The sequence below is a fragment of the Trachurus japonicus genome, chromosome 16 (assembly GCF_045865225.1).
Source record: "Trachurus japonicus isolate A0001 chromosome 16, Traja_1.0".
NCBI classification, from domain to species: Eukaryota; Metazoa; Chordata; class Actinopteri; order Carangiformes; family Carangidae; genus Trachurus; species Trachurus japonicus.
In genome coordinates, this window is record NC_140922.1 from 11,362,920 (window position 1) to 11,378,624 (window position 15,705).

General features: G+C 42.7%; 1 protein-coding gene across 1 annotated transcript; it reads left to right on the forward strand.

Annotated features, from left to right (window-relative positions):
- Positions 1-217: 217 nt before the first annotated feature.
- cers2b (ceramide synthase 2b) lies at positions 218-14,243 on the forward strand. The gene is made up of 11 exons (XM_085801353.1): positions 218-732; positions 7,318-7,491; positions 8,204-8,321; positions 8,422-8,540; positions 10,384-10,441; positions 10,724-10,774; positions 11,672-11,764; positions 12,264-12,392; positions 12,773-12,879; positions 12,963-13,116; positions 13,812-14,243. The coding sequence occupies exons 2-11, from the start codon at positions 7,319-7,321 to the stop codon at positions 13,965-13,967; spliced, it is 1,158 nt and encodes a 385-aa protein (XP_085657479.1). The 5' UTR covers positions 218-732; position 7,318; the 3' UTR covers positions 13,968-14,243.
- Positions 14,244-15,705: the final 1,462 nt, after the last annotated feature.

Here is a 15,705-nt window from a genome sequence, read left to right on the forward strand (position 1 = left end):
TACAACATAAAATTACAGAAAATTGAGGGCTATAGATAAGACAAAGAAGGGGGTTAAAAAACTTCTGCCAGAGCGGAAGCATAACGCGGATGTGTGTGCGTGTGCGTGTGCGCGCGCGTGTGTGTGTGTCAGCCAAACGCTCTCTCATGTGCTTGGACGTCATCTGCGCCCCTCCCACACCGTTATCCCCTCACTCCTCCTCCTCTCTGCTCCCCTCAGTCCGCTCTCCTGCAGGCCCGACCTCCTCCGCTGCTGCCCGGCCAGATACCCAGACAGCCCCCGCCGACTCCCGGGACACATACCGGGGGGAGACGGACAGACGGACGGACGGACAGACGAGCTGCTGCTGGGACACGACGAGAGGGAGAAAGATTTGCCTGAACATTTGCTGGGATAAAAAAAAAACTGCACCATCTCAGCTTCTCTCCCATTTGTAGATACTTTTTGTTGTTGTTTTTATCCCCATTTATCTTTTTCGTGCCGAGGAAAAACAAACTTTGTGCCCAATGGAAAGATGTAAAAAGCAGCCTGGATACTGAACTCGGACACACACTGCGCTGAGCGCTGAGCTCTGAGCCAGCAGCGGGCTGGGCTCGCACCGCGGCACCGTTAGGTCTGAAGCTAGCGACCAGCAGCCGGGACCGCTCTGTGGATAACGACTGAGACAAAAACAAAACACATTTTCTCCCAGAAAGACACATTTTTCAACCTCGCTACGTTGGGAACACCAAAGTAAGTACCGTTTCACTTTCATGACGGCTAATAGACGTTATTCGTTTATGTGTGCGTGAGCGTGTTTGCGACGCTCCGCATCCTCACTCCGCTCAGACGACGTCATTACGCACACTCCCGCAGGAGCCGTGTGATTAAATATAACGGGCCCCTTTCGGTTTTGACGGTAAAAACTCAGAAATGGCGCCGTACATTGTCAGCAATTTTGAGAGTACGTTAATAAGAGGTGATCTTTGTTGTCCGAACAAGAAGAAGGCGACCTGGCTCGTGGCTTGATGGAGGGTCTCATTCCCAAGTTTGCCAACCACCAGCAGAGGATTATGTCACATTATCACTCTCACAACCTACACATGGGTCATCCCAGGCTGTCGGTGCCCTTTTCCACCCCCCCCCCCCAAAAAAAAATCAATTATAAAATTACTAAAACAACAAATAAATATGTTATGTATAACGTTATAATGTCTTCTCCTTGGTACAATGTCAAATAAAAGTCAATTATATGTTTATACTGCCTCCTCTAAGCATATTCTTATTGCTTAACAGTAGTATGAATATAATATTCATACCAGTCATTTAACAATTAAAACAATAAACATCAATTCATTGGTGTTCGTGTGAGCCCTGTCATGTCAGCTCCTGTATAATAAGTCCTAGCAAACTGTGTAGGCTATAAGAAGATCCTTTTCATTGAATTATTAGGTCATTTCCCCTGAGTCAGTGGAACCCAGTGCTTTACAGTGAATGAATCAGTTGTTGTCAAGTTGTTTTCATTCATTGTCCAAAGACACAGCCCAGGCATTAAGTCCTCATGGGAACCCCATTTGCTGTAGAGTTTTGATACAGACTAACTTCTGTCTATGCCACTGGCTCTCACAGCGGGGTCCAGGTTCCCCCAGGTGTTCTTGAGGGGCTTCCTGGGAGTCCATAGCATTGATAATACAATGGCAGAATGACCGACTGTTTTGGTCATGGGATTCAAACACTCTGGGAGGCCTGTGGGACAAAGTTTATTAGATAAGGGCATCCATTGACTAATTTGTGTACATTTGACAACAACAGGTCAATGTGATGGTGTAATTAAGTGATCTCATAAACCGCTGTGATAAGTGCACTGTTGGTTTATTGAGTGAGTGACTCTACTGAGTTGACAAAAGGGTCACAGTGCAGAGTAGATCTCAGTTTGCAAATGAGGTGTTGTGGTGTACAAACTAGCATTTTATGTTCAATTCCTCAACTAGGTGGAGTAAGTCAACTTGATTTGTGTAGCACATGTAGGAGTTGTACCGAGGTGCCTGATTAATCCTGCCTGCTACTGTCTGGAGTCCAACCAGACAGCCCAGGATGCCAGTAACTGTAAATTCATCGGGTTCATTGGAGAAGTGACAGGAAGTAGCATCATCTCTTTACCAGAATTCAAACAGCTCCAGGACGGATACATTTCTCTCACCTCTGATGTTGTACTATACCTCATGTGTTGTAAGGTCCCATGGGGGGAGTAGAGGGGAGGGTCGATGTTTTTGTGACTTTGATCCTTCAGTTAGCCATGAGGAAAGTAGCTTGATATTCTCAACCAACAGGTTTGGATATTTAACACGGATGCATAACCTCGTTTTACTGTCTCTTGGAAGGTTAGCCTCAAAATATTTAAAGCTTATAGTGGGACAGTTATTGAGCTTAACTCCAAACAATTCAGTGAGGGTAGCAAAGGGGCATTTTTAGTTAGTGCTGAGTGATGCGTCCTTTAACATATGGTAGACAGTGATGTTGATCAGGGTGTTGTCTAGTTGGTTTTGGCATTGTTATGTTTATGATCCTAGTCCTAGATAATATACATTATTTATAGTACACCCAGAGCTGTAAGACATGTGCCATTAAGTGCAAAAGAAAAACAAATTCTAGTTAAATTGCGCGTCTCATTTTAACATGGCTTAAATGCTTGTCACTAATGTACAGGACTGAAATAAGTAAAAAATAATAATTACACCATTTCAGAATGTCATGCATTTCACTAATGCAGCAATGCAACTCAAGTGCAAAACAATATTATGTAACTTTGGTACCAGTGTACAGAGTAGAGGATGTATGTTTTTGGGCTTCATTCACAGTGTAACGATTTGAAATTTGTGTATCTGGGCACACATGCATGCTGATGCCTATGTAAGTCTGTGACATGCTGTAAAATGTGAACATGAGTGTATAACAACAGTGGTGTATCCAGGTCAAACATCAAAATAATCATTTGATTAAGTCCCATGAAAGCCTGAATGTAGTGTTGAAATAACTAGTTCATTGATTGGTTAGTCCAGTGAGAGAACGTTATTCAGTGAGGACTATAAGGATTTGCTGCCTGTCTCTGTTCGTTATCACTGTAAAATAAAGAAAATCATTCAAAGAAACTCAGAAAAACCAGTCCAGAGGGAGTAAATCATCCTCTAGATTCTGGTCCATCGCTCCCTAACCTGGACAGAAAACAACTATCATCTGTCAGTAATTACATCTTCACTTCTTCAGCTCTGTTGATTTAGTTGAAGAGAGGAATGCTGCCTTCACTTCTTGTGCACAGAGGTACCTCGGCCTTGTCAGCGTTTGATTACCATTGCCTTGCAGAGGCTCCACTCAACAAAAGGAACAGGAGGGGAGAATCAGCATGACAGTATTGCCTTCACACCTCCTGAACAGGCCCATTCAAATCAGTATGCGGATTGATTGAATCCCTCAATCAATAATTCATCAGGGTCACAGACCGGTGTTAGAGGTCTTGAAGGTGACTGTCTTGTGATCTCTATAACAGTAGTCTGCCCCCAGCATGATTTCATGTTTTCCTCCACTTAGTCGTTGTCTTTGATCTCTTCCTAAAAACCCTTTGTTTTATACTTTGGTTTTTTTTAAAAACTATTTTGAGTTGTTTTCTGACAAACGTCTAAAATGTGAAGGAATTGTGTGACTCACTGCCAGAACCATCTGGCGCAAAATGTCCACGGCATGACCTGAGTTACAACTAATCAGCCATGTGCAGAGAGCATGCCAGCCTCCTGAACGGTCACTTCGTCCCACAATATGTGCATTCAGAGCATCGTGGTTTGTACTGTCATCTGTAAACTGTGGTAGCATGTTGAACCACAAGAAGTGAGGGATGTTAGTATAAAAAGTAGACAGACTTAATACTCACCATTTACTGTGGGCTACAGCTCTGTGTTTTGTTATGATTGAGAGACTCATGCAGCAGAAAATTACATATTGTGTTAATACGAGCTGCAGAAATATTTACGGCCCTTATTCATTTGGGACTGCTGACTTATTTGAATGAGTTCACCCTATTTGACTCGTATTACTCTAGTGATAACAGCATGTAGCCACACATGTCAGTCTGTCTCTGAGTTATCAAACACTCAAATCTGCAAACTCAGCTCTAATGTCATGCAGTCTACAGTTTACACCGGCTCAGCTGCCTCTGCCTGATCTCCTCATGTCTGCCTCCGCTCCTGCTAATTTTCACGCTTGTGGTTTGAATGATTCAGTCGTCAGTGAGCAGCTTAAGTACGGATGGATGTGGGTAAATGGGTACTTGTACACGTTGATGGTATGTTACGAGTGACTCACAGTCACAGCACATTTCTGCTGTCTCGTGACATGTGTCCCTCTAAATAAACAAAGTTTTGAATGACTGTAAAACTCCATAAGATGTTCGTCATCCATGTGGAGTGAATGGGAAAGCTGGAGCTCTCTCTCTCTCTCTCTCTCTCTCTCTCTCTCTCGGTACAGTGGCGGTATGTTTACATTCTCCAAATATTCCTGGATTCTGTACCAGGTTCCAATCTGGTCTGTTTAAGTTTTCCTCACAGGGGTTGTTCCCTTTAATTTCTTCATTTTTGAGAACGTGCATCTGGCAGAGCTGAACAGAAATGTATCAGTGACAGCCTGGAGCCGTACTCTGCCAGGCCGGAGCTTGATCTCTGTTTACAATCACTTCATCCTTGTAATGTATATTCATAGTGAGAGATAGAGAAAGAGAGAGACAGTCAGAACTTCCTTTCTCCCTCCCCTGCCAGAGGCATCCTTTATTTTTATTGGACCTTTGAAATGGTCAGAGTATGGTCATATGATCCTGTGGGCCAATGGAATGTGGTGTTAGGAAAAGCTGTGGGGGGAAAAGTGCTTTAACACGCTGAATTCACTGGATGATCTCAACAAATAACCCTGAAAATATCCTCTGGGATCCTAAATCACCATCCACACAACACACTACTGCAGCCAAATTCTAAGTATTAAGAATATGTCCCTGTGTTCCTCCTTTGTTGTTTATTTTTGGGTGTGTGTGTATATTTGCACCCAGGATTCACTTGCTAACATTTTATAGCCAGTCATTATCATGGGAAAAAAAATAATTGCACAGCAAAGTCAGCACAGAGCAGCTGTCATCATTCCTCAGAACTCCTGCACTTTGAACCATTTTTTATTTGTGCTCAGAAGCTCATTTAGTTATCTATTTTCGGTTAGATTACACAGCTTCCTTATGAAGCCAGATATGGGCTCGTACGAACGCGCTGCTCAGCAGAGCTGGTGAGATGTGCCTGGACACTCCGAGGAGGAGTGAGATGTTGTGCTAATGAAGTGGAAGAGCTGGCAAAATGACTGGTAAAATAAAAATATGTCACCCTGCATATCCTCCACCACCACCTGTGCTGAGGGGCAGCGAGAGAGAGGAGAGAGAGAGAGGGGGGGGGGATAGGCCCAAAGCTCGGCCAGCCGTGCTGTTGCAACAGGAAACAGGGGCCATGACTAACATGACAAGATGTGGAAAATAACCGACTCACTCAACCATGACACCAACTTCTGGGCAGTGTCAGAGGCTACAGCTCAGCTCACAGTAACACGCTGTAGCCTGAGGGATGAGCTGATGAAGGGCGGCCTGTCAGTGCTGGATGTTCAGAGATGATCCACGTTGTAGCTGTATTTAAAGAACTAGCCAGGCTAACGAGACATACTAGATATCAAACTTCAAAACCGAATCAGTGAAACCAAGCATTGAACGCTGTCAGCCACTAAAAGCTGGCATGGAAGAACTGATCAGATATCTGTCGGCTATCAAATATGATTACCTCTTTGATCATGTAGTTTATTGTTTCAGTTATATGTGTGTGAACAGCATCAACCGTTCGTCACGTTTGTCATCTTAAATGATTATGGTGTGATGAAAAAAAAAGTGCAATCATTCTCGAAATGAAGTAATTGTGTAAAGGTGGAATTTCCTGTGTTTTTTTGTTGACACCTATGGTTGCTATAGTAACATCAAGTGAAGTTTGGTGTAGCAGCAAACTTCCTGAGCAACTGGTGAATCTGATTATAGCGCGATGAAAGACAGTGACCCACTAATGATGCAAGCTGTCACAGAGATAGATGTTTAGAGAATGCAAATACTTTGAATGACTATTGTAAGAAACAAAAATGGGTCCGATGATAACATGAGCTGAAGTCACATTTAAGATGAATGTGGATTTGTGCTCTAGACACAGAAAAGGACTTGTTCATTATGAATCTTCATGAAGTCAGTGAGGAGTTCGGCCGGTGCTGCTCGCTCGACCGCACCCTTCTTCTCTTCAGTGCAGTTATCAGTGGTGCTTTATTTCCAAAATGTAATTTAAGATGCATATTTTAAAGATAGGCAGAGAGAGGGAGAGCATTACACACGGCTCTGGCTCTCTGGGCCAAAGAGGGAATCCTTCGTGATTACTGGCAGGGAGCAGCAGGGTGGGGATGGGAGTGGAAGTGAAGCGGTTTACATGGTTTTGGCATTTGCAGCTGCAGAGGGTGGGAGGGGAGTTACTGTAGATGTGTAAGGGGAATCCAGGGAGGCAGGGTTTATGTGTGTCCCACTCCCCTTCTCTTTCTGTGTGTGTGTGTGTGTGTGTGTGTGTGTGTGGGGTGGGGGCGCCCCCATGGTATTACACATAGGGATGAATCATGACTCACTTCCTTCAGACGCTAACCCCCCACCCCCACCACCACCACCACACACCAAACCTCTTACTCTCTTTCTCTGCCACTCCCCAAACTTAGCGGCAGAAGTATTCATCTCTACACTCTCGGAGTCAAAACCAAACTCACAGCTGCTGTCAACTGTCTAGCTAGCTGGAGCACTGGGGTTAAAAGCATGAAGCAAAAGGATTTGTTCACTTGTTGGTCTGGGCTCTCCTCCCTCACGTGGGCCTCCTGCTCCCTGCATGCTGCATGTGCTTCTGTTATATGCATTAGGAAAAACCTACAGGCAGGCCTCCAATGACAGGGAAACGTTGGTACCATCATCTAATTCTCTTAATGACATGGTACCCAAGTCTTCCTAATCACAGATGTCTTCCTATACAGACCCTATAGGCAGCTGGCCTGTGTAGCAGATGCAGCTCCTATAGACTGCCTGTGTGTCCCGACTGTAGTTGGAGGAGCTGTACTAAACTGTTTATGAGGGTCTGGATCCTGCCTCTACAACACATCACATGTATCAGTGATAAGTTGTGAGTCTTTGGCCTTACAGCCTAATAAACACCAAAGAGCGGTGCTGATTGCCTGTGTGGCCTGTCTGTGCTGCAGGATGCTGTCGGAGCTGAGCGAGTGGTTCTGGCAGGAGCGGCTGTGGTTTCCAGAGGGCCTGGGCTGGGCCGACCTGGAGGATCGGGAAGGACGGGTTTATGCTAAAGCCCGTGACCTGTGGGTGGCGCTGCCCATCGCCCTCATGTTCCTCATCGTTCGTCAGATCTTTGAGAGGTCAGTCCAATTGCTTCATCTTTATTTTCATATTTTTCTCTCTCTGCTGCTTTCGCTTCCTTTTTTCCCTCTGTTAGTCCGACCGTCAGTCATCTCCCCCTCCTGACCTCTAATCAGATTATTTTACGTCAGAATGCAATTTTTGCCCCTTGCTATTTTTTCTCAGCAATTATCTCACTCTGTATCCAGCGTTATAATAAGAAAAGGCCTGCTCTTCCAAGTTATTGTTTCTCACACAAGTACAGTGTTCCTGTTTCCAGTAGCTAATCTGTTGGAAAGCACACGGCCCTCACAGAGTCCAACTAAGTTTTATGGCTAATAGCTCTCTTCCTCATTATTGTTTTTTTTTTTCCTACTTCCCACTCAAACATAGCACAATACATTATTAAATTGACTGACTGGAAACTTGGAAACAGTACAAATCTGTTCATCTGTTTACATACTGTACATTAATATGAGTGATATTTGTAGCAGCACTTAAGATAATGCAGCATGCAACAGAAAGGTCTTTATCACGGTTGATGTAATTTAGGTTTAAATAGGTATTATATACATCAACTTGATTGTAATGTTTATAACAAAAGTTACAGATGTTTTATGTTTTGGTTTGTTTTTGCAAATTTCTCATTTCACTGTGTTTCTTTGGTTACACCCTCACCGTTTCTAACTTTGTATATCTATTTGTGCCTCAACAACCTTTGGATAATTACAGGACGGTGGCTACACCCTTGGCCTCTCTACTCGGGGTTAAAGAGACGGTACGGCTCAAAGCCCCTCACAACACCACACTGGAGTCCCACTACTGTAACATTACCAAAAACCCCACACAGGTAAATGGTCACACACCTTTACAAGACAGAGCAATGTACTATTTTGCATTTTGTTTCAGGAACCAAATGCTTAAATCTGGCCTCTGTATGTTGTCCTCAGAGCTCAATAGCAAGTCTTTGCAAGCAGACTGGCTATTCAGAAAGACAAGTGCAGCGGTGGTTCAGGAGACGGAGGAACCAGGACAGACCGAGTTTGCTCAAAAAATTTCGTGAAGCTAGGTAAACACAAACACAAAACACGCACTCTGTCCATCTTTTAATCATATACACTTTAGGGCTATAGATCAGGCTGAAACAGCTGCCCACCCTTGCGTTCCTCTTGCTATATGAGCGCATTTCTGAGGGCAAAAGTATCCCTCTATTTTTAACATGAACTCATTACAATGCCACTCTGCTGCTGCCGTGCCTGTAGCCCCCCTACTCTTCTCTTTCTCCCTCACACACACACACATGACATCCACATGCTCATTAGCAAAGGGCCTTGGCAACAGGGGCTGTGTCACCACTCCTGGTTATTTTTACGTGTGGGCAATTGTAACGGAGGCAGAGTTAAGACAACACGATAACATGATAATACAATCTTACTGAGGTTAATTATTGGTTGAGAGATTCACACTATTGCAACAGGGTGCCATCAATAGCTGCAGATAGCATGATAGTGCTAACACCAGCAGGATTGAAACACAAGCAAATGCAGTAATATGAATATCCACAAGCACATTGATAGATGATGTGATGATCCATTATTCCATCCATGTCTTGTGCTTTATGTGTTGCCCCTGTGTAGTCATGTGACTGTAGTTGATTCATTAGTCTAGTTATCAGTGGTGTTGTTCATGTATCAATCCACATCGGCGCGTTATGCGACTTAAAGGGTCAGTTCTCCGTAACTACAGAAGATACAGACTAAACAGATGCAGATCCTTTCAAAATAAAAGTTATGTGCGTGTGGGGCGGTGCGTGGCGCAGTGGTTAAAGCGGCCGCCCCATGTAGAGGCTACAGTCCTAAACGCAGGCGTCCCCGGTTTGAATCCCGTGTCGGGCAGACCTTTCCTGCCTGTCATTCCCCCTCTCTCTGCCTCCCCCTTTCCTATCTATCTCACTATGTGCTATCAAATAAAGGCAAAAACGCCAAAAAATATTTTAAAAAAGTTATGTGCGTGTTTCTTTTTAATTATGGCGGACAAACAACTGGCAACTTGATGAGGATTTCCTGCCGTTTTTTGTTGCATGTGAGAGTAAACTTAAGTGTGGTAGTGTAATCAACAAAAAACAGCCAACAGTTAATTACAGCCATTGATCTGAGATTTAATGTACCACTAGATATTAGTGAAAATATATTTTTTTGTAAATTGGTGAACTGACCCTTTAGAATCAGAGCGGCGCCTGTGTTCCCGTGTCTTCTCTATATGTACATGTGAAAAGTCACATTTAAGCACATTTATAGTCCAGTGATGTGCTGCATATGATGTGTGCGTATGTATGTGTGTGCGTGAGGACGCGCTTGTGACTGCATGTTTTTCTCTGTTGGATATGGTGTCTTTCACTGCGTGTGTTACGACATTTCTCCTCTGAATCAAACTATTGTTTGTCTCTTTCTGCCACTTCCCCCACTGGTGTATTTCTCACACTATCAGTGTCTCCTCTGTCTCTGTGTGCACCTTTCTCTTCTGTTTCCATTGCTGTGTTTTTTTGTTTTGTTTTTGCACCAAATCCTTTCTCCACACCTGTACATGTGGCTGCAGTGGGAATGACTCCTCGCTATCTTTGTTAAAGAAAAATAAGAGGGGGATATCGACTGACAGCACTCATTGTCTGTTAAACATGGGTTTGGCTTCAAGTTTGTGTGTGTGTGGGGGTGGGCGGGGGGTGTCCTGATTTGACATTTGCAGCAGTTTATCAGTTTCTTTCCAGGCTATTTCTCTGTCCAGTATACATTCTTGTGTTTGTGACCGTGTGTGTGTGATGCGTTTATGTGTCTGCTAGTAGAAAATGCGTCTATTGTCTTTTCCCCATTGACTGAATAGAGAGTGTGTTTGTATGTGTGTGTGTTCTCTTGCAGTTGGAGATTTACCTTTTACCTTCTTGCTTTCATTGCTGGCCTGGCCGCCCTCATCGATGTGAGTACCTCTGTGGTGACCTCAACCCCTACTCAACCTCCTCCTCCTCTTTCTCCTCCTCTTCTTCTTCCTCTCGTCTCTATATGTTCACCTCCTCATTCGTCACCTGCCCTGTCATCATAACTTGGCGGTGCCCATGGTAGTCTTTTTTTTTTTTTGCTGTGATAACCTCACCTTTCCCTGTCAGTGGAGCAGCACTGACTCATTGCCATGCTGAGTCAGTTGATATAAATACACCTGTCGAGTTCTGCTGTCTCACTCACGTCTCATCTCTCCTTCCAGAAACCTTGGCTGTATGACCTGAAGGAGATGTGGGAAGGCTTTCCTGTGCTGGTACGTCTCTAGGATGCCTATGTACTGAATACACAAGAGTATGCAGGTCTTAAAATATAATCAGGTCCCTCATTTTTTTTAAAAAAAGGCTTTGGAGGCATCCAGACGTCTTAAATTTGCAAAAATGTTGCACACAGGCTGTTAGATTCATCTTCGTGGAGTTTCAGTCAGTACCATCAGACCTGTAGCAAACACCATCACTACTGACAGTCACTCCAGCCTGTAAGCTCCTTGCTCTGTGATGTGCCAGAGTGGATGTAGGTAAAAACTTCAAATTAGTAATTATTTTGTAATGAATCCATTCTTCAGATTTCGGACACTGACCTGGATCCAGGTCATGTTCAGTGATAAACATAAATTACTGTTGCATACAGAGGGGACATATAGGTATACATTTGAACAGAAATTCATGCACTTAATATAAATGTTTAATCATCCTTGTGTCTGTCTTTGACAGAAATGTATTAGATTGTGTTTTATGTAGCATTAAACAGGTCAATAAAAGTCTCCATTTTAATTTGGTGAAGACGGCTGTCGGCTGATACAAAGCTTCCAATAACACTGAAATGATCAGTGAATTAATTTGGTTAACTGTTCACTATTTAAGTCATTTTTAAAGCAAAAGGCCATAAAATAAGCTCCAGCTTCAGAAACTTCAACACTTTGGTCCTCCGCCTTCTGCCATAATTAGCTGAATATATTTGGGTTTTAGGCTGTTAGTTACATACATGCCAACCGGGACTCGAAGAATATTTGATGGACATTTTTCTGTATTTACCGACACAAATCAGTTAATGAACAAAGAATCAAATCAATTAGAATAATGATTAACTGCATAGCAGCATAGGTGTATGTTTATGGATTTCTTTAATGAAAGATCTGTCTCCTCTCTTGCAGACACTCCTGCCATCTCAGTATTGGTACTACATGATTGAACTGGGTTTTTATGGCTCTCTGCTCTTCAGTGTGGCTTCTGATGTCAAACGCAAAGTGAGTGAGTTGCATTGAGAGGAAAAAGTAAATGGGAAATGAATCTATAATTCATACAATCGATTTGAAGCCTGAACTCTCAATGGAAGTTCCTTTTTATGATTATTACATCACGGTCACCTGTACAACAAGAGGAGGACAAACAGCCTGTTCTCACTGTGTGAGCAATTTGACATCTGGCATGGACTGCGGGTGGACATTAGACTGTTGTTACACGTGTGTTTGAATGTGTGTGTGTGTGTGTGTGTGTGTGTGTGTGTGTGTGTGTGTGTGTGTTTGGACTTCGCTCAGCTTGGATCAGCTGAGGGCAGTGAGGGAAAAAAAAATTACCAAAGAGGCCCAGGGTGTTCCTCCAACACAATATTTTAACCCAGATACCTCTTAAGCAGGATTTACCGCCGCCGATCACACAAATCCATTTAACACGTTCAACACACAAGTATATATTTTTTAACAGTGTTCTTTCTGCAGCATTTATAACATGTTTTCTTCTCTTTAGGACTTCAAGGAGCAGATTGTCCACCATGTAGCGACAATCCTCCTCATCAGCTTTTCCTGGTGTGTTAACTACATTCGAGCTGGAACTCTCATCATGCTTGTGCATGACTCCTCTGATTACTTCCTTGAGGTAAAAATCTCCACCTCCTTACACATTGTAGCAGATTGCATTAGTATTATAGAGTATACTGTATATAGTTCACCTAATCATAATATTCTGATTCCTGCACTTTGTAGAGCAAATGTGTGCCTGCAGTAACAACCAGCGACCTGATAAAGTGGTACACATTAACTGTAGGAACTGTATTCAGCATCATGCAAATGCACTTCAAACACAGGCCCATCTCTGTTCACAGTTCATTGAGCACTGAGTTCTGATGGTGGTGCACTGCCACCTGGTGGAGGAACCTTTAGTTGTCTTTGGTGTGATAAGAAATGTATTACCCAGGAATCTGCATTTGCATGTTTACCTATTAAACTACATTTCGTCGTTTCCTTTTCTCTTCACAGTCTGCAAAGATGTTCAATTATGCTGGGTGGCGAAACGCCTGTAACTACATTTTCATCGTATTTGCTGCAATCTTCATCATCACTCGTCTGGTCATCTTCCCCTTCAGGTACCAACAGCTAGATGATATTTTTCTGCATGCTCATCCAGTTACTTTATCCTAAATTAAATTCTTTCTTGTGTCGGTTGCAGGATAATCTACTGTACGTGGGTTTACCCAGTGACCATCTACAGACCTTTCTTTGGCTACTACTTCTTCAATGGACTTTTGATGACTCTACAGTGTCTACATGTCTTCTGGGCTGTCCTCATCATACGCATAGCAGTCCGTTTCCTCACCAACAATGTGAGCAAATCTACGCGCAAAACTCATTTAAGTTTAAACCCTCGCAGCATTATTATCCAAAGAAAAGGTCCATGTACCTGTTACTGAAAATTTTCAGTTACATAAGACTGATATAATCATGTTACAATGTTAATATAGCGACCTACTCTGTGCAAGACAACATTTTATTGTGTGTGGATTCATGTTTCTGCCCACCTGGTGAAGATACGTCCACTATTCACACTTGAAAATGATATCTGTGTGCTGTTTTATTTTCTCTACAGTGAATTTTTCAGGCATGTCTGAAAATTCTCTAAAAACAGAACCAAAACAGCTTAAGCTAAACAACAAGCTGAAACTCACTATAAAGCCTAAGTAAGCTGCAGATTCAGGAAATAATATGTTACGGTATTGATTGCAGCTGCTTAAAAGAATAGAAGATGAAACTGACAACTACTACTACTCATAGAAACTCCACTGTATTATCCGTAAAGTCATATACATTTCAGCTCTGATTACAAGACAGTTAGAAATACAGTATTAATGGCCAGATACAGGCAGTGCACACACGCGCACACACACATTTATGTAAATACAGCTGCAGAGTTTGACTTTTTTCTGCTCCAGTTCAGTCCAGTCTGGGTGGAAAATCTCTTTTATGTTTCTAAATCACATCCTTTGCTCAAACCCCTCTTCTTTATTTCAATTCTTCTCAGGAAAAAGTTGACGACGAAAGGAGTGACAAAGATGAAACAGACGAATCGGAAGAAGAGGAAGAAAGGGAGGCGGAAGATAAGAAGGTCATGAAGAAAAATGGGCCAGTGCAGAACGGTCACACGGTCCACAACAACAACCACAGCAAGACAGAGTGAAAGCAAACAAGTGTGAGGACGTAGGAATGTGCGAAGGACTCGTATCCCTCAGTAGGGGAGCAAGAGGGAGGGATGAAAAGAGAGAGCAAGAAGAAGGGAGGGGGCAAGTCATTCCCTAAAACCAAGAACAGCAGATATCCTGAGGAGATCTGACAGTTACTTTTGCACGACACAAAAAACACTCTCACACATGTTCATTTGTACTTGTAGAGGGCACAGAGATCCAGCAGATGATATACACTACATTAAGTGGCAGGGCTTTTGTGCTTTGTCATCGGAGAAAAATGCATCATTGTCAGTGTGAGATGTCAGTACCAAAACTTCAAAGAGGACAGGGGAGAAACAGGAGAGGAGCAAAGTGAGGAGAGGACACAGGAGGGGGCTGATGCTGCTTCTACTTAAGCTTTCTTGTTCTAACTGTGTGCCTTAGAGCCAGCTAATTGCTGTCAAAATGCCATTTTATAGCTTTTATGCTTTTTGCTATCTTTTGTTGCTTTATTTCGTTGTACCTTTTTTTTCTAGCAAAAGAACAAGAGTGAATGTTTTATGGAAGAGAAACAATGGGGCATTTACTTCCCTTATTTTTCTGTCTATGCAAGTACAGTGTTCATTCAGCTATTGCAATGTCTTTGCACATACATACACTGTCTCCTATATAATGTTATCATTTGCAGTGGGACTGTGTGCCTCTGCTCTCCAGTGCAGCCTGTGCCATTTATAAAGTCGTCTGCCTTGTAAGGTTTTAGGAATACATGTGGTTTCTTTTTCTTTCTTTTTTTTGGATAAACAGAGTAAGTCTTGCTCTCTTATTTCAATTCCAGTACAATTTTAATAACAGCTAATGTCCATTTCCTGCTTCCAAAAGAGATGTCCAACCTGCAAAGATGATCATTCTCAATTCTTTTGCTGTCAGAGCAGTCAGTAATGTCCACATATGAGTGTTCAGCACAAGCACTGCAATAGAAATCACGGCTTCCTGCTAGTTTTGTTGGAGCTGAATGTTTTTTTTCCTCTCTGGTTTGGCTGAAGCAGTTTGACCCATTTGAGTCTTGAATCACACTGATGATGCCACCCATTGAAAAGCGATGACGCTCCTTAAAATCATTGTAAAAGTGGGTTGCTCTGTTGAAATGAAGGAGTTTTATATCAAGGCGAATGCAATAGAACAGGATTAACATTTCCAAATTTAACCAATCTTTTCCAGATTTCTTCAGTTCACTGCCTTGTAGCCGGGGTTATATGTATTAAAGGAAAATTCCAGGCTAATTCAACCTGGAGCTTTAGTTTCCTAATATTTTAGATCTAAAAAGAAGGAATTTTAAGATTTTCTTTTTAATTGCTTCTGTTTTACAGCGATGAATGGGAGCGGACCGATCTTACGAAGACGTTGTGGCTCTGAGTGGATATTCCTTTGTTGATAAAACAAACGGGAGCACTTCAGACGACCTGTAAACATGGATCTGATATAATACATCCATGCCTGTAAACATAGTTGCAGATGAGACTTCACAAGATTTTGTATTACAGCTCTGTTTACAAACATGCCCGCTTGCTTCAAGTAAACAAATCCCTCGGTGTGTGTTTGAATAGCCACCTGACGATGTCTGTGGAAACAAATTGCGGTTTTGAGGGATGTAAACAGTCTAAGATCGGTCCGCTCCCATTCAGCGCTGCCGTGGCGATGCAGGGACAGACAGAACTACTGCAAACAGGAGCAATTAAAAAGAAAATCTTCAGA